At 34.7% G+C, this 19,232-nt stretch overlaps 1 protein-coding gene across 2 annotated transcripts in view; it reads left to right on the top strand.

Annotated features, from left to right (window-relative positions):
* Window positions 1–14,012, top strand: part of FUT9 (fucosyltransferase 9) — a 207,886-nt gene extending 193,874 nt beyond the window's left edge. For both annotated transcript variants that reach the window (XM_065543700.2, XM_005552326.5), the window contains one exon: window positions 1,339–14,012. In XM_065543700.2, the coding sequence (XP_065399772.1) occupies window positions 1,347–2,426 (1,080 nt within the window). In that variant the 5' untranslated portion in view covers window positions 1,339–1,346 and the 3' untranslated portion in view covers window positions 2,427–14,012. The remainder of the gene's footprint in view (window positions 1–1,338) is intronic.
* Window positions 14,013–19,232: the final 5,220 nt, after the last annotated feature.

The raw sequence follows: 19,232 nt of genomic DNA, 5'->3' as shown, positions 1-19,232 counted from the left end.
CGGATTCACGCCATTCTCCTGCCTCAGCCTCCCGAGTAGCTGGGACTACAGGCGCCCGCCACCGCGCCCGGCTAATTTTTTTGTATTTTTAGTAGAGACGGGGTTTCACCGTGTTGACCAGGATGGTCTCGATCTCCTGACCTCGTGATCCTCCCACCTCGGCCTCCCAAAGTGCTGGGATTACAGGCGTGAGCCACAGCGCCCGGCCCAAAATTTCAAAATACTTTAATGAGTCTGAAATTTATAGGCCATATTATTTTCATAAGAGAAACAACACGAATTTCAAAGATCTGTGAGGATTTTATCAAGAAACAGTTTTTGCAAATATATTTTTGTGTTCATACCCATAAAGAGGCATGAATGCCGAAGAGAAAAAAACTCAGAGACACTTTTTTTCTTTAAAAAAAAAAAAAAGGCTTCACTCATCTTTTTAGCCACAATCTGTTAAAATCCTTGAGATCAAAGTTGTTCTTCATGAAATACAGCCCTTTTTTGAGAATTTGTTTACATTTATTTTTATACCAGTATCATCTTAATACAAAGGAAAACTGTTTTAAAGCCCTTAAGCTATATAAGTGAGAAAGTTGTTCCAATACAAATAGAACATTTGATTATTACATCTTGGTAGATATTGGATGTACTAACAAATTATTAAAAGTAAACAAAGAAAACTGTAAGAAAAATATATAAATAAAAACAAAACACTGTGAGTTTTAAATTTATAAAATTTGCCTGAGTGTACTTGTTTTTTAAAAATGTATCAAATCAAGAGTTGCCATTTTTTTTACCGGATGATTATAGTAATGCATTTGCAAACTGTGAAGATAAATTTATAACGAGAAAAACAAAAATGTAACTTTTTAAAAAACAGTTTAGTTTTCTATTGAATTCCATCTGAACCACAAAGTTATAGTACAGTCTCAATATGAGAGTAAATAAGTGATTATATCAACTGGGAAATGTTTACAAATCTGATGTGGTTACAAAATACTAAAACTTCTAGTCATGGCTTTAGAGATAACAGTTTAGGTTGTGCCAGTTTTCTACAAGCAAATAAAAATAGAACAGTTAAGCATAGCGTTGAAAAAAAAAGTTTCTTGGTTTGAAGATATGCTGGTACTTTTAGAAGAGTTTTTGGGAAACTTCCTTTTGAAAGCAGTTTCTTGGCTTTGAGGAAAGTTCTGTTTCTCTTAATGGTTTGATAACACTGAAAAGGAAAATGCAGTTGATTACTACCTGTTTATCTCATATTTGTGATTTTAAATATATCTCAAATATATTTATGATTATCTCTTCATTCCCACCCCACCTCCCCTTCTGTCTTTCTCTGTTTCATAGAAAAAATTATGACATCAACATCCAAAGGAATTCTTCGCCCATTTTTAATTGTCTGCATTATCCTGGGCTGTTTCATGGCATGTCTTCTCATTTACATCAAACCTACCAACAGCTGGATCTTCAGTCCAATGGAATCAGCCAGCTCTGTGCTGAAAATGAAAAACTTCTTCTCCACCAAAACTGATTATTTTAATGAAACTACTATTCTGGTGTGGGTGTGGCCATTTGGGCAGACCTTTGACCTTACATCCTGCCAAGCAATGTTCAACATCCAAGGATGCCATCTCACAACGGACCGTTCACTGTACAACAAATCCCATGCAGTTCTGATCCATCACCGAGACATCAGTTGGGATCTGACAAATTTACCTCAGCAAGCTAGGCCACCCTTCCAGAAATGGATTTGGATGAATTTGGAGTCACCAACTCACACTCCTCAAAAGAGTGGCATTGAGCACTTGTTTAACCTGACTCTGACTTATCGCCGCGACTCAGATATCCAAGTGCCTTATGGCTTCTTGACGGTGAGCACAAATCCCTTTGTGTTTGAAGTGCCAAGCAAAGAGAAGTTGGTGTGCTGGGTTGTGAGTAACTGGAACCCTGAGCATGCCAGGGTCAAGTATTACAATGAGCTAAGCAAAAGCATTGAAATCCATACCTATGGGCAAGCATTTGGAGAATATGTCAATGATAAAAATTTGATTCCTACCATATCTACTTGTAAATTTTATCTTTCCTTTGAAAATTCAATCCACAAGGATTACATCACGGAAAAGCTCTACAATGCTTTTCTGGCTGGCTCTGTACCTGTTGTTCTGGGACCATCTAGAGAAAACTATGAGAATTACATTCCAGCAGATTCATTCATTCATGTGGAAGATTATAACTCTCCCAGTGAGCTAGCAAAGTATCTGAAGGAAGTCGACAAAAACAATAAGTTATACCTTAGTTACTTTAACTGGAGGAAGGATTTCACTGTAAATCTTCCACGATTTTGGGAATCACATGCCTGCTTGGCTTGTGATCATGTGAAAAGGCATCAAGAATATAAATCTGTTGGTAATTTAGAGAAATGGTTTTGGAATTAAAATTTTTCATCACTTGCACACTTGATAAATATTTTGATGAAATATCATCCAAGTATTGAGGATAAGAAGAGATGCAACATACTACTATTGTGTCACAATTTATTTTTATCACCCTCTCTAGGGTAACATGTATATTTTGGTGGAGATTTTTAAAAGCTCAGCATGAGCAATCATTCCATTTGGTTTTAAATTATCCTGTATATACCTAATTATGTGCACTGGAGAGTAATTTATTCTTCATTATCATTTGTAAACATTGTTTTTTCACATTTTTGTAGTTGTCTATAATGTAAGCTTGTGGTTTGATTATTGTTTCTACCCTGATCAGCTGTTTAATCTATTTGGGAAATGAAGATGCGCATCTTAAAGAATGAAAAATTTTCACTGAGTATTATAATGTCTAGTTCCAACTTTGCATACTATAACAAAGGAAGAACATGTTGCTATTGAATTCTAACCTCTTTGACTCTGAAGTTGAACGAAGTGTTTAACTGTCTCTATTTGATCTATTTTTTACCTGTTTACCACATTTGTGAAGGTGAAATTGTTCATGGAGTGAATTAGAAATATACGAAGCAGAACTGTTCTATTCAGAAAGCTATTAGACTTCTCATTTATTTTCATTAAGGTGATTTGCAACTACTTATTCGCATGATCTTAAATTATTCAAGTATTTTTAAATATCCAATTTGTTGTGATTTTCAGCACCTGGGAAGTAATCCCAATAATATTTTAGAAAATCGAAGACAGTTCTCTTTCTGCTACTGATAACAGTCATTGTCATAATAAAACAAATGATTTCCTCAAATAACAAAGAAAAATGATACCTATAAATATATTTATAAATGGTGTCATTTATGAAAAATGTTTAATTACTTACCAATTTAAGATTTTTTTTATGAAGCCCTATTATTTAAAATGGTCTTATTTTACCATATGGATATAAGATTTGGCTCATAATGATGAGCCCTATCATTTGATTTGAGTTCTATCATTTCAGAGAGCCTAAATAAAATTATCACCAAGGAATTAAATATAAGATGTTAAATATAATAAAGTGGGGATATATAGAAAACGCACAGTGTTAGCACAGAGTAAGATCTCAATGCACATTTGTTGGATGAATAAATAAATGCAATTGAATTCACAGAAAAATGTTTGTTTGTTTCAAGGAAGTGACAGTTCTACTTTAGAAGTACTAATTAGAGATGACTTTTATATCCCATTTTGGTAATTATTCATACATAGCACATACGACCATGATGTTCAGGGCTTTACAGAACCAAAATAAACCTACCATTACATGAAAATTTTGAAGAGTATATTCCTGAACGTGCAGCTGCCTATAGCATTCTCCTCCATAAGGCTAGAGAAGAGGAGAGCTGGATATAAGCAGAGACAGTAGGTGAAAAAAGACGGGCCACTAAAGATTCTTCAAGGAAAGCATTCCTCAAAATAATCTTTAGTGCCTTTATTCCATTCAGGCCAAAAATCCATCCAAAAATTAGAATGTTCTGAGGACATCCATTTGGGTCTATTTGTGACTTATTCCAGTAGTCCTATTACAAGTTGACATCAGCAAAATTCAAAAAGAATTCAGTAAAAAGGGTGTAGATCCAGCTACCCAGACTATCTTGTGAGAGAATAAGCTCACCCTAGCACCAGAAAGATTTGAGCAGAGGAATATTCCTGTAATGAATAGAGGATTGTTTGATTCTCAGGTATATTTCTTAAGCCAAAATTGAACGCAGTGTCAGACACTGCCTTAACACCCACAGAAATAAGATGAACAAGGTACTATCACTGCCTAAAATGAGCTTACAATTAAGTGGACAGACATATAAAAACTTCCTTTCAATTCAGTCTGAGACTGTTTACATGCATGTGCTACTCTCAATGAAGTTTGTATGAGTCAATGCTGATTTAATGGGGCAAAACAGTAGCAAATTTCCCCAATTGCTTAGCTGTTTGACATGTTTCTGAGTTGCAAACTTTGTTAACTCTTTTGACCCAATATATTATTCTCTCTGTATTACCTCTTCTAACCACAATGCATTAAGAAATAATATTTTTATGTGGATGTCCTCCTCAATAAGTAAAGATCTCCATCCATATTTAATTAATTGGTAAGACAGTCAAATTCATACATTTACATTTATTTGTCAAATTTTTGACCTGTAAAAAGCATAGAGATCTAAAGAGGATACACTGCTAACAAGTTTAGAAAGCACCTGCTTTTTTTTGTTGTTTGTTTTGTTTTTTTGTGATGGAGTCTCGCTCTGTCACCCAAGCTGGAGTGCAGTGGCATGATCTCGGCTCACTGCAACCTCAGCCTCCCAGGTTCAAGCGATTCTCCTGTATCAGCCTCCCGAGTAGCTGAGATTACAGGCATGTATCACCATGCCTGGCTACTTTTTGTATTTTTAGTAGAGATGGGGTTCTCCATGTTGGCCAGGCTGGTCTTGAACTCCTGACCTCAAGTGATCCACCTGCCTCAGCCTCCCAAAGTGCTGGGATTATAGGTATGAGTCACTGTGTCTGGGCCACCTGCTTTTTTGAAGGTAGAAAAGCATTCGATATTGTTTCAACCCACCTTGGCTCTAGTGAATGTTCATGATTTGAAAGGACTGAAAGACCTAAAGGCATTGTCTCTATTGTTGACTACAAATTTAGGCTCTTTGTTGGACTATGACTATAATCACACACTGATAATACGACCCAAGTCAAGGCAGTACTAAGTGTCTAACAGGTGCATTGAAACCCCATTACTAAGTCCCAGAAGACTGTTTCCTAAATTTGAAGTGAAATAATTAAACGACTCAGTGGAACCATTTAGCTCTGGTCCATTGATCTGTGAGTTTTAGGGCTAGAAGGAATTATAATTTTGTTGTTTATAATTGCTATAATATAAAAATTATAATTGCTTTTCTTTCTACTTATGAATTAACTAGATCCAGAAGTATCTATTCAAGACACACATTCACACACACATACACACACATGCACACACACATCACAGCTAGTGACAATAGTTAAGATTAGGATTTAAGGATCCTATTTCTCTAAATCCCACTTTTTTTTTCAATCGCATTCCTACCTTATCATAGAATTATGTCTCAATTTTTACAAATGTGAATGTCTTATTGGTATTTTTAGGACCTATAGAATGGTATACCTCGTGTAGAAGAACTTCGACTTTTGAAGGTATACGATAAATAAAACATCAAACTTGTTAGCATTCGTTCTGGTTTAAATATTTTAGGAGTTGAGTTCAGCAGAAGGAAATGGGCTATCACTACATTTAAGTGAAATACAGCCCTCAAGAAAGTGTATGGTTCACAGCCACTCTTTTAATAAATCCTGTGGATTGCAATGCTTTGTAAGAAACTTATGGAAAAGATATACTGATTCAACAAAATTGGTTTGCTGTTGATTATACAAACAAACAATTATGCCTGGAATTAAATTGTGGACACAAAAAGGGAACAGACCGTTTAAAATGTTTTATTTCAAAATATTGAAAAGCTATTACCTTCAATACTCTAAATATTTAAATATTAATTATTGTAGTCATCAGTAAGAATGAATAAATATTAGTCATTATAGACCTTACTAATAAGAATATATACTGAATTGTCCACATCCAGAGTACCACACCCTGAACAAGAAAGACATGAGAGCCTGACAGCCATATATATTATGACAGCTGTATATCTGACAATATGAAGCAGAAAATGAAAAAAAAATCATCTTAGTGGGAAACATATACATGCTTAAAATAGTTATATTTACTGTAACACTCCTGATAATCTCAGATTGTGCAGAATTTTTTTTTTTTTTTAATTGTGAGGGGCTTAGAAAGCTCAGAGCATTTGATGTGTAAAGCAACAGAATATTTAGGAATTATTTGCTGAGCCTTTCAATTCTTGCCTCCAATTGGAGGTTAAATATGAAAAGAATAGGAAACTATGCCTCTGATATTTTTGTCAGTCTATTTTTAAACTAGATTCCATGAGTCTTAAGGTAATCACCTAGAATTTTTTTTTGCATGAATTAAAGTTACCACAACTTTCAGGTCCTTACCTTATGACTGTGTTTGATCATATCTTTGAGCTCCCTTGAACTCTGATCTCATTTTAGAAAACTTCTTAACCATTACAATCAAGCTGTTAAATATAACAAACATCAGAACCTAAAGGATAAGCACAGTGCCTAATGTACAGGAGGGTCATATCAAATATTTGTTGAATAAATAAATGAAAGTCATTAGTTGTCATAAAATATTTTTTAAGAGTACTGATGGTGTTTTTTGGCACCAACTGGAGATGATATTTTATATTTATTTGATTAGTCAGTTTGTCGCCTGGATGCGAAAGTAAGGCATTTTAACTCCTTTCTATCTTACCACATTGTAAATCATCAAAAGAAGTAACATCGCAAGAAAGATTAGAAAGGATTTGGATCACGTTAACATTCTATGCAAATATTAGTAACATATCAACTGTTTCTAACAGGAAAGAAAATTGGTATTTAAGGAGAGTATAAAGTGCAAGCACTGTGAAGGGCAGATATCTATTACCAAACCACATGGAGAGAAATATAGTCTCTCTCCTAACTTCATTCCATTGTATTGCAATCAGTCAATTAAAGTGATTTTTTTTTTTTCCTGGATGTCTCATTTAGAGATTTTGTAGCATTTTGCAAATGGGTATGCTTCACTACTATCCAAAGTGTTCTCCCCTTTAGTAATTCATATTGAATGTATCCATATTCATATGCATTTTATAAAATGATTAACAGAACCTAAGTAACAGCCTGCTAAACCTGGAATATGAGTGCTACCGTAGGTTATGAGTTCAACGAACTGATTTTGAAAAAGCCACCTAACCTCTCTGGACCTTGTTTGTAAAGTTTCTTCTAGCACTATTACTCTTATCTAAGATCAAATTTGATATATGGATGAAATTCCTAATGGAATTTCAATAACCATCACAAAGTAATTTTTTAGAATATTCCATACAGATTTCCTTCTCATTTCTCTGGGTAGATACTTAAAGTATGAAACTGATTATTTAAACTAACATGTGGAAAGAACCTAATCCAGAGCTTGGAATATAGAAAGTGCTCAATTAACTGACATTCCTCCTGTATTTCCTCCCTCCCTTTAGTTGTCTATGACTTTTGAACTCACTACTCCCTGACACCTTAACTGCCTGCAGAAAAATCAATCATATCTGGGGCATTATTTTGAAATATTTTAGAGTTTTCTGTACCATGAAGATTCTTATTACAAAAATCTGAAGATATTTATTGATGCAAAAAATTTAGGGAGTCATTGGAAATACCTAAGGCAATCCCAAGCTAACGATAAAATAGCATAATTTTAAGTAAGCTACATTGAGTTCATTTAGAACATTTAGCTATTTTTTAACTCATAGTCAACATATGTCCATGCATTTGATTTACTTTAAAAATACTTTTATTTAAAAATAACCTCTCTAACACCAGTTGCTTCCTCTCAGTTTTACTCAAAGCACGTTTCCTAGGTCACCTGACCTAGAATCACCAGAAGTGTTAACAATACCGATTTCTGGGCTTTGAGCCATGAAATTAGAATTTCTTCAAATAATCCATGCCCTCCTGCCATCCAAAAAAAGAGCATGCTTTTAATACATTTCCAAAATTATTCTGTTTCTGCTATAACTGGTAAACCATCCTGTCCTAAACTAGCAGTTCTCAAACATGCATATGCCTTTGAAACTTCCTAGATCATATGCATAAAAATCATTTGAAAGATTGTTAATAATACACAGCTTCTGAGTCTCTGGGTGTGAGATGGGACCAGGAATCTTATTTTAAAAATCTCCCCAGATGGTTCCGGTGTCCTGCTAGTTTTGAGGTTTGCATCCCACCTGTTTAGATGGGAAGTATTCTATTACATATGAGGTATTATCTGTCTTTGGTTCACCTGGAATCTTCTTAAATACATAGGTAAAGTATTCTACCTCAAGATCCAAGACATTTTCTATGTCTAATTATTTCACACATGAGCATGGAACTCACCAGTCTTGTGATTTAGGGCAAGTTATTTCTAGTCTCCAGACTTTTTTTCCAGTTGCAAGTTGCTTATAGTAGTTCACGAACTTGAATGCACATTAGAACCATCTGGAGAGGATTTAAAATTGTAGATGTCTAAACCCCACCTCCAGAGAGTTAATCTATTTAGTTTGAGGAAAAGCCCAGAAGTCTAACAGGTGTAAAGGCTCCACAGGTAATAGTAATGTGGGCATACCTCAGGAAATCACTAGTTCTTGTCCTGGAGGAACTTTTAGGAAAATAAAAGGCTACATATCTTGAAAAAAATATCTCTAATTTACTTTCTAGGTTCTAACTGCATGTTTATATTTTGCAACAGGAAAGACTGGTCTAGACAATTACTGGGATATATGCTTCTGTGATCTGCTTTTCTATTGTATGTGTTTAAGAGATCACATTCTTGGGTTCCAAAGTCTCTGCCTGATAGATAGAAAGGTAATTTGCATTTGAGATATGGCAAAGAATTGCAGCATCCAAATTTTTGACAACTACAGATTTAGAATTGAATCCAAGGTCTGCCATTCACTAGCTATGTGCAAGTTACTCGACTTCTCTTACCCTCAGATTTTGCAGCTGTAAAATAGAGGTAGCATATTTCTGAGAAATTATATTCAAGTGACTAGATATGTGTTCAAGTGTTATCTGTTATTCTTATGAAAGATAATTGTGAGGAATCCAGGGCTATTTTCACAGTTTTAGGTCTAAAACTCTGAAGATGTTAAACAGGCAGCTTGTAGGAATCATTGAAATTTTATACAAGCCGAAGGAACAACACTCAGCAAAAGGGAAACAAATAAATACAGCGCTGAAGCATATATTCATGTTTCCCATAATTACTAAGTAATGGAAGAGGTGTGAGGAGCTGGCAGTGGTGGTGAATAGGCATTGTTTGCATTACTAAATACATATACCATTTCTTAAAATAATTGGAACTCAAGGAGGCCTAATTTTCTCTCCCTGTTATGAGCAATCAATAAATTAATAGTCAATTTAACTTACTATCAGTTGGTATAGTTCATTTCACAGAATAGATAGCAAGAAGATTCTCAGAGACCATTTTCTGGTAAAGAAAAATGCCTAGGAATATTTAGCAGTTTGACTTAATCTATCACTTCAGCTGGTTCACTAGTTTTGACACAGGACTAGTTAATGATTTCTTAGGAAGTCTCCATGTACTTTTCGTAAAACTAATTTTTAAAAAAGTTAAAAGTTACTTTAAAAATGTTAGGGTATAACTTCAATAAACAGGAATATTTGTCTAGTGGTGCAGAAATAAAATAATTGTTAGCCAGACTGTGATTAAGGCTACCCTAATTGCATAATAAATAGTTTTGACATGAATAATCTCAATTGTTCAAGTGTACAATTTTAAAGCCGTACTGTGTTAGAACAAAAAAATAGGCTCAAGGAAAATTTCTATTTTTCTATATGAAAAAGGGAATGATATTCAAGATAGTATTTTTAAGTAGTTTCTAATTGTGTTCCTTTAAAGAGCATTAGAAATGTCTGTTATGTCAGTAACATTAGAAAACTTCAAAAACTGATTTATTTTTCTGAATTCTCTGGAAACCAAACAATTTTGAATTAGTTGTGTATGTAAAGTAAGTTAAGTTATAGCTTGCTGGAATTTTATTGTGGAAAACAAATATAGGTTTTATCTGAACAATTTTAAGGACCATTTCTACAGAAAGTTATGCTAATGTGCTAACTTTCTACACATGGCTGCATTCCATTTAGATTAATGAGGATTCAGGAAATAGTAAGGCGGGCTCTGCAGAAGCCGTATCCAAAGACTAAATTAAAAACCCAGGACTACTACTCATTATGTGAGAAATATGGGCCACAGTTACAATATCACATCTCCAGTCTCAGATTGGCCTCATTAGCCATCTTCAGTTCCTCAAATGAGATAATCCTGAAGATGCCATCCTTATCCAAGGTGAGATTGCCAGAGGATATGAGCTCATCTAGGGTGGAATACATGTCTCCAGGGACTGTAATGAGATCGGGCTTTTCATTTACTGGTTTTCTTCCTCAAGAGTCCTTAAGCAAATGAAGATTATCTGATTATCTATGTAAAGCTGGAAGTAGTTTACTTTTTAGATAAAAGATAATCTATCTTGAATATTTCATATATGATTTTTAAATAATTAATCAAAAAACAAAGACGGTCATATTTGAGAACAAGATTTTACTTAGAAGCGGGGAAAAAAAAAAGAGCTTTCAGCTTATAGATGCTCTACATTCAAATCAATGAAAGTTCTTGCTCTGGAAGTCTAACAGGCTCCCTGTCATTGGAAATGGATACGAGGAAGGAAATTAGGGAAATAATGATGCCTTTTTATCCTTAAATAAAAATGCAAATCTTTAGAGCTGTCGTCATTATGACAGCTTTCAAAACAATATATATTCATGTGCTTAAAAGAAAGATTGGGTTTGGTAGGAATCAGGGTTAAGGGAGTAATTGTGACAATATAAAAAATGGCATTGTTATAGAATCCCTAAGAGGTAAATAATGTATGAGATGAAGGTAGGAAGTAATGTATGCTTGCAGAAATGCAACTGGTCAAAATTACTTGAATGAAATTGTTGAGATTAAACATCTTCATTATAATAATATGTCTCATTCTGATTCCAAGACAATATGAATGTAGAGAAGAGATTTTTAAATGGAAAAAGTAAAGAGCTAACAAGTCTGTATCTAGATTCAAGCTCACAAAGCGGCAAAAAGGAGAAAAGTGTCAATGAGAAACAAGAAGAGGAGTAGTAAACTAAGGATCAAAGCCCAAGTTTCAGTTTTCACAATCTACTGTATTCACTAACATTTCTGGGCCATAGATTTTTAATCTGTAAAGGGAGTGTGGTGGACTGTACATTAGAAGTACATGAGAAGCTCTTAATAAATCTTGATGAATTGGTTAGAAATTCCAATTTAATTAGCCTGGCACAGTACACGAACTGCCATATATTCTTGCAGTTTTTTTCTTACTGCTCCTTTCCATGTGGCCATATCACTACAAGGGGTAGGGAAAAAGTTAACCTGTAATTGCTTCAGGAGCTCTGATTAAAAGGTTACTGAAGCAAAATACTGCAATGAAGTTCTGAAAATGAACAGTTGGGACTTTACATGATTTCTCTTTGTCTCATTCCCTCAAGAATGCACATATAGACACACATATGCCAATATCTTTTTTATGTAGTTCAAGTATAACTTTGAATAAAATGACTTACATTCAAGGAAGGTCAAAACTATTGTTCTGAAGCAAAATGTGCCAATTCTAGCCAATATGTGAATTGTAAGGGTCAGTAATCCATAAACTATTTGGATGGTAATTGTATGTTTTATTAATGTGATGTAATTTTGCACTATTGTATTGTCATATTTAATCAAACTCTTAAAAATACCCTGAAATGTAATGCCAAATGTACAGTTTATAGGTTCATGTTATTTCTGATAAGAATTTAATTGCATTGTGCTAATAGTTGTTTCTTGCTATTAACTTTCTGTGTATGTATTATTGCGATGCAGACCCAATAGGGTTATTTTAAGCACACTAATTAGTCATCTGGATTTTTATAGATAAAAATCACACATTGATCAGAAATCATTTTTCTATTTATTTTTTTGTAGAGTATTTTTCCACACTTGAAAAAAAAACACGATTATTTTATATCAAACATCGGCTTTTCTTTAAAATCTTATTTTAGTAGCTAATGCATGTTTGAAATAAGATGTGTTAGAAATTATATGACTATATTAAGGTTGTGTTTATATTAGGTGAAAAAATGCATGCAGTTGGTGAATCATGCAGCTTTGGGGACATTTGCACTGCCACTCACACACAGGCTCTGTCTCAATCCATTTGCATGATTCACGTCCTTTCAAAAGTCCTTTTTCAACATTTGGTAAAGTGAAAATGCTATTCTTAGTGCTAATGAGCCGATAAACAATGCTGCATTTCTTTTTTCTAACTTTGCAGCATATTGTGGTAAATTTTCTCCCAAAACTTTATTTTTGGAGTTATTGTTGGCAATAAATACAACAAATTATTTGTTGGCAAGTGATACAATTTACTGTATAGCAACTTTATAGCATAAAGCATGAAGATGTGAAAATATCATCTTAACCAGTTTCATTCTATGAACATAATATTCTGGCAGCTTTTTCTATAATGAGAATAGTATATCTTTTTATACACTGCCAAAATCAGTACTACTGCCAGTCACCTGAGGTCAGGTCTGCACAACAGTAAATTGGGCAATAACATAGAACATCTAGGCAGCCTTGACAGTCAACCAGTGTAATCACCAGGGGAAGAAAAAGTAGGCCTACCCTTTTACTTAGTAACTTAAGTAATAAAAATTGTATAAAAATACAAATGTTGGCTGCAGAGGAGCCTTTGCATGCAGATAATTTACAGCAGTCTTTGAAAATAACAAAAAATATTCCATTTAATGAAGGGTTTGTTTTGTTTAGCTTTTCTCTTTTATTCAGAAAATACACCTGTTCTTTTGAAAGGGCTTAATTCCAAACAGGTAATATATGTGGATGAATCATCTCTCCTCCTATGAAATTAATCATTCATAGTAATATATTAAGGCTAGAAAGTAGCTCTTAGTGACTTAAAACATGATGTAAGCATTTACACTGTTGGAAGGTAATTTCATTGCAATGTTATTAAAATGATGGGAATCCTATTTATACATTTATTTATTTATTTATTTACAGAAGATTGGTTCCTTCCAGTTCAATTTAACAGCTTCAGTGAAGTTAGTATAATGATAAGAAAAAATTGACTCTAGCTATTATTCCAAGTGAAATTCATGCAGCTGAGTCCTGCTGCATCCTGGGAGTAAAGCATTAATTCAAATGAGGAGTAGCCAGTCCTAGCACTGTAGATGCCAACTTTACCAACCAAGATATGGTAAGTGTGTGACATTCAGCTAGCATTGATCTGGGCACGTAGTTTGCTACCACATTGTTCCCTTCATTGATTAAACTGTAAATAACATAACACTTTAAGGCAGCTAAGCAAATATTTTAATAAGCCATGAAAGGCAAGATACCAGAGGAAATCTGTATATTCAGCTATTTGGAGAACTTGTGTTTTCCACAAATTAAACTGGAGATGTCATTTGAAATTTTCTTCCCTTAAACATGCTGTCACAACATGGATTCCTGCTCATGGATGTCTTTCTAGGCTTATAAATACACGATGTGATTGCTATAATTTTGTGAACTTTTGTTCAGCAATTAATAGTGACTTCAGCAATATGTGCTAAGATTCCAAGGCAGAAATAAATGTATAAAGGATTTGAGCCTGTGTGTGTAAGAAGAAACTCTTCAGTCATATTTCCTAAATTCAGTGTAAGTACCTCGCTGATTTAGCACTGGAGTTATTCCTTGAATGTGTAAATAATGATGTTCTATTCTGACCTAATGAATTCCTGTAATGTGAATATTTAAAATAAAAGAACTCAATTTAAATGTATACTAGCTAGTGCTGGTTATTTGTAATTCTTACAATCAAAATTATTCACTTGAGAAGACTCATTTTTACTCAGATGCAAATCTAGATTCTATATATATATTGAATTAAGATTTTAAAACTACATAAATATATTTTCCAGATTATACACTCATTACAAATATTGCATCAAAAAGGACAGTCAGTGTTCATATATAAAATGTTCTACATGCTTTGTTTCCTTACTCTTGCATTGCTTTAATGGATTCAGGGCTGCAATTAGACCTGTTAATGATTTGGGCTTGTATGCATGGGGAATAGGAGAATCCATTCAACCTTCTCTATTCTGCCTTGATCTTGGCTTTGGAAATGTCTCACCTTGCATTCTGAATTATTTGCCATTCTACATACTCTTTTGGTTGTTTATATTCAGGCCTACAGAATCAACAATTACCAATATGCTAAGATCCCAAGTGTTTATATCCAGTTTCCTACTGTCATCGAACTTCCTGCAGATCCATTAACAGGGATAGCCCACTGTAAGGGAATGGAAACACCGAATGGCCTCTAAACTTTTATTCCCTTAAGGGCACTATTATAAATTATGTTGCCTAAGCCAAAAACTTAGAATTATCCTTAATTCTTCTTTTTCCTTTTCCCCACATTGAATTGACTATGAAATTTCTCTCAAATATGTCATTTTCTTCTGATCCACTGCATGGCTTCATTCAGTCAATAGGGCCTTCAATATTTCTTACCTGGGGCAAAGCAGTAACTTCTTAAGTCTCAAAAAATCTACACTCGACACTGCCACCGCTGGAAAAAAACAGAGGAAAAGTGATACAGAGAGAATTCAGCTTAAAATGTTGATTAACCAGTAGTTTTTTTCCCCAAAGTCACATACTGATTACGATTTTTTCATTGGTTCCTCATAGTTTTTAGGACGAATTCTTTATTTGGGAGCGGATCATATACTGTCCATTAACATTTGACTTATATTAAATTTTCTAAGCTCTTTTTCGCTCCCTTGTGTTACCCTATGACGTTTCATCATCTGTGATACCTCTCACACCTCCCAGGGCTCAGACAGCTTTTCTGCCCAGTGAATTCTCAGCATCCTTAAGATTATAGTCCAGGGTCATATTCGTTGTGATGCAAAATACATTTCAGATGCAAAAGATATTTCAGATGTGTTCAAAGCCTAAGAGGCAAGTAAGGTTATTAGCAACATCCTGGAAGAAATGAGTTGTGAGACTGTCCTTGAAAGAAGAATTTAGTTAAACAAGCAGAGAGGACATGTGGATAGACCTTCCAATGAGGACATGAACAAGGTCTTGGGAACAGCATAGAATGAATAAAAATGGCTCATTTTATTTGTACATTCATGAAGAAGAATAGTGTTAGATAAAGCATTAGTGATTTAAAAATGAAAAGGTCAGAATACTTGGAGCTTGACACTCAAACTGATAAATGTAAACTAGGTTGGTTGATTTGCATTGAGTTAGTTTGATTCGGTTCATACCGCTGCATGATTTAAAGTCACTGAATAATTATGAGCAGATGTATGGGTGTGTGCAAAGCCGTGAAATGTATCTTTTTAAAACTCTAAATCATTAAAAAATATAAACTAGCATCATAACATCTTATCCACCCTCATGGCCGGTTCCAAGGTGTTTCAGTGGACAATGTCTCCCTTTGGCTGAGAGAAACCATGTGATATCGTGGCTCTAAGTGTTTGGGTTCTGAGGCTGGACTGCTCACATTCTACAGCCCTTCCACTTCCAGTGGTGTGGCCTTGGGGAAGTTATTTCACCCCTCTTCACCTTAATTTTCTTGTATGAAAAGCAGGAATAATGACACTTTCTCCTAAATTGTTGTAAAGATTAAATGAGTTAATGCACATACATTATTTAGAACATTATCTGGCACTACAAGCACTCAATATCTCAGCTATTATTTTAAAAGGAACACAAACATTTTTACAATACACCTTTACTTCAGTTCCACCGGTCACTATTAAATCATTGTCTTTTAACATATTTTTGTTGTTCTTGTTAAAAACATAGATCTTCAGGCCTAGCATGGTGGCATGTACCTGGAGTACTAACTACTCAGGAGGCTTAGGCAGGAGGACAGTTTGAGTCCAGGAGTTCGCGGTTTCACTAAGCTGTGATTATTGTGCCACTGCACTCCAGCCTTAGTGATACAGTGAGACCCAGTCACTCTATCACTTTGTTTTGTCAAAACAAAACAAAACATAGATCTTCAAGTTACTGCTCTATTCTGTCTATTCTAGACAGAAGGTAGTTTTCATCACAGAGAAGAGTCCTAGAACATGACTGGATGCTTCCTACAAACAGGAGGAATATAAATATTTGATAGCCTATGCTCAGTAGTTAGGTACTCTGAAAAAAAACTCCACACTGAACACATTCTGATTTGGGAATTACATCTGAAGTAAGCTGGCAATAGTGATAATTCAGAATTTCTCATATTGTAAGCAGTCCAACAACCTTTTTTGAGCATAGAACTGGCTTGAAAGAAACTGAAACTCCTTTCCAGATGGATGATGGAGTTTTGCCCTCCTTGTCTTTTGTTTTCACTCTATCTTATACTGTAAAAAGGATTTTTTAAAAATTGGAATACCTTTATCAACAGATTGCTCGCTATAATTCAGGAGAAAAATATGCCCAATTACCCAAAACCAGCAAGGACACAAATACCTATAACATACAATCTGGCAAAAGAGACCAAATGGATTATTCTCGAAGATTCAATGTCCATTTGGGATTGCCAGATTCTACCAAAATGTTAAATATTATGCCCCAAAGCCAGAGGCAGATCTAAAACTCAGGATTTTAATTATTCAAAGCCAAATTATATCAAGCCAAAATTCTAATTTTAGAGTATAAGAGTTTAGAATTACAAGAAAATATTTGTATGGCCATTTGGCCATTTATTAAATTTGTCAACACATGTTACTTAGTTTAGTAAATGACCATGTTTGCAAATGATCACTCAGACTGAATACTGCATCAAAAGGTGTCCCTTAAGTCTATGTCCCAAATTATGCTAGTGCCAATGTTTTTTATCTTACTTCTTTCTCCTTGCCCTCAACCTAATCATCTCCAGGCTCAAGTGCCTTTACAACATGACCTAGTTGAGCGTAGTGAAACAGGACAAACTAGAATCTGTGACCTAGAATTACTTTTGCCAAGTGAAGCAGGGTAGGTACTAGAGAGGTAGACCCAAGCTATAGGTGCTAAAAGAAAGTTTATTCTAGAAAGTTAAGGATTAATGTGATTTCACAAGTTAGGGAAACAGACAGCAAATGATATTCCAGGTACAGACAAGTGATTAGAATAAGATAGAAAAGAGAAACAAATGCATATATTTTATATATATATATATTTTGCAGTAGCAAAAAACGGTAGCAGAACATGGCATAGAAGGTAGGAACAGATGTCAGGAAGAAGAAAAGGAGGGGAGAGGGAGTGGCTGGGATCCCATTCATCTGAGAGAAGGCTCACCAAGTGCAGATGTGGATACTACAGACATATACGTTTTATATTCTGTGCTAACTACACTTTAGGATGTCTATTTTTAAAAGATCACCTCAGGCCAGGTGCGGTGGCTCATGCCTATAGTCCTAGCACTTTGGGAGGCAGAGGTGGGTGTATCATTTGAGGTCAGGAGTTCAAGACCTGCCTGGCCAACATGGTGAGATCTCGTCTCTGTTAAAAATAGAAAAATTAGCTGGGCGTAGTGGCAGACGCCTGTAATCCCAGCCAATTTGGAGGCTGAGGTAGGAGAATCCTTTGAACCCAGGAGCTGGAGGGTGCAGTGAGCCAAGATTGTGCCACTGCACTCCATCCTGGGCAGCAGAGTGAGGCTCTGTCTCAAAATACGTAAATAAAAAAAAAATAAAAAAAAAAAAGATAGCTTCGGACTAAGCAAGAAAAACAATTAAGAAGATAACTGTTGTCCTTACTTTATAAGTAGGAAAAAGCACCCTTTCGATCCTTACTAGGATCAAAATAGCAATGATCATTTTAGTGTAGAAATGAACTCTAACCATAAAATAAAACTATATCTGTTCTATGTGCGTGTCTCTGTGTATGTGTGAATGTGTGTGTGTGTGAATGTGTGTGTGTGTGAATGTGTGTATGTGTGAATGTGTGTATGTGTGAATGTGTGTATGTGTGAATGTGTGTGTGTGTCAGTTTAGAACTCAAGTGACACAAGATAGTGCTAGTTTATTCATTAAGTCTTTAAGAATTGTATTTCCACATTTTTTAATGTTTTAACTTTCCATTTTATAAGAACTAAAGAATTATAAAAAAAATTAAAAATTTTTGCAGGGTTCTGCTATAACCCTCATCCAACTATTAATTATGTGTGTTCCTTAACTATTAACATCTTGTCAAATGTTAACATAGTTTAAAGATCAAAAACAAAAAGTTTGTACAATATCATTAATTAATCTATAGACATAACCTGAATTTTACCAGTTGCCCCACAAATGACTCTTATCAGGATCAGGATCTAATCCAAGTTCACACATAGAATTTAGTTGTCATGTCTCCTTAATTTCTTCCATTCTGAGATACTTCCACAGTCCTTTCTCTTTTATGACTGATACTTTAGAAGCATACTAGCAAGTTATTTTGTAGAATATTACTTTTCTTTTCTTTTTTTATTGTACTTCAAGTGCTGGGATATATGTGCAGAACGTGCCGGTTTGTTACATAGGTATACATGTGCCATGATAGTTTGCTGCACTCATCAACCCATCATCTAGGATTTAATGCCCTGCATGGAGTAAGTATTTCTTCTAATGCTATCCCCCTCCTTGCCCTCCACCCCCCAACAGGTCCCAGTGTGTGATGTTCCCCTCCCTGTGTCCATGTGTTCTCATTGTTCAACTCCCACTTATGAGTGAGAACATGTGGTGTTTGGTTTTCTGTGCATGTGTTAGTTTGTTGAGAAGGATGGTTTCCAGTTTCATCCATGTCCCTGCAAAGGACATGAACTCATTCTTTTTTATAACTGCATAGTATTCCATAGCGTATGTGTGCCACATTTTCTTAACCCGGTCTATCATTGATGGGCATTTCGGTTTGTTCCAAGTTTTTGCTATTGTTAATAGTGCTGCAATAAACATACATATGCATGTGCCGTTATAGTAGAATAATTTATAATCCTTTGGGTATATACCCAGTAATGACATTGCTGAGTCAAA

The sequence above is a fragment of the Macaca fascicularis genome, chromosome 4 (genome assembly GCF_037993035.2).
Source record: "Macaca fascicularis isolate 582-1 chromosome 4, T2T-MFA8v1.1".
In the NCBI taxonomy this organism is placed as follows: domain Eukaryota; kingdom Metazoa; phylum Chordata; class Mammalia; order Primates; family Cercopithecidae; genus Macaca; species Macaca fascicularis.
This window is presented reverse-complemented; position numbering and strand designations above follow the sequence as displayed.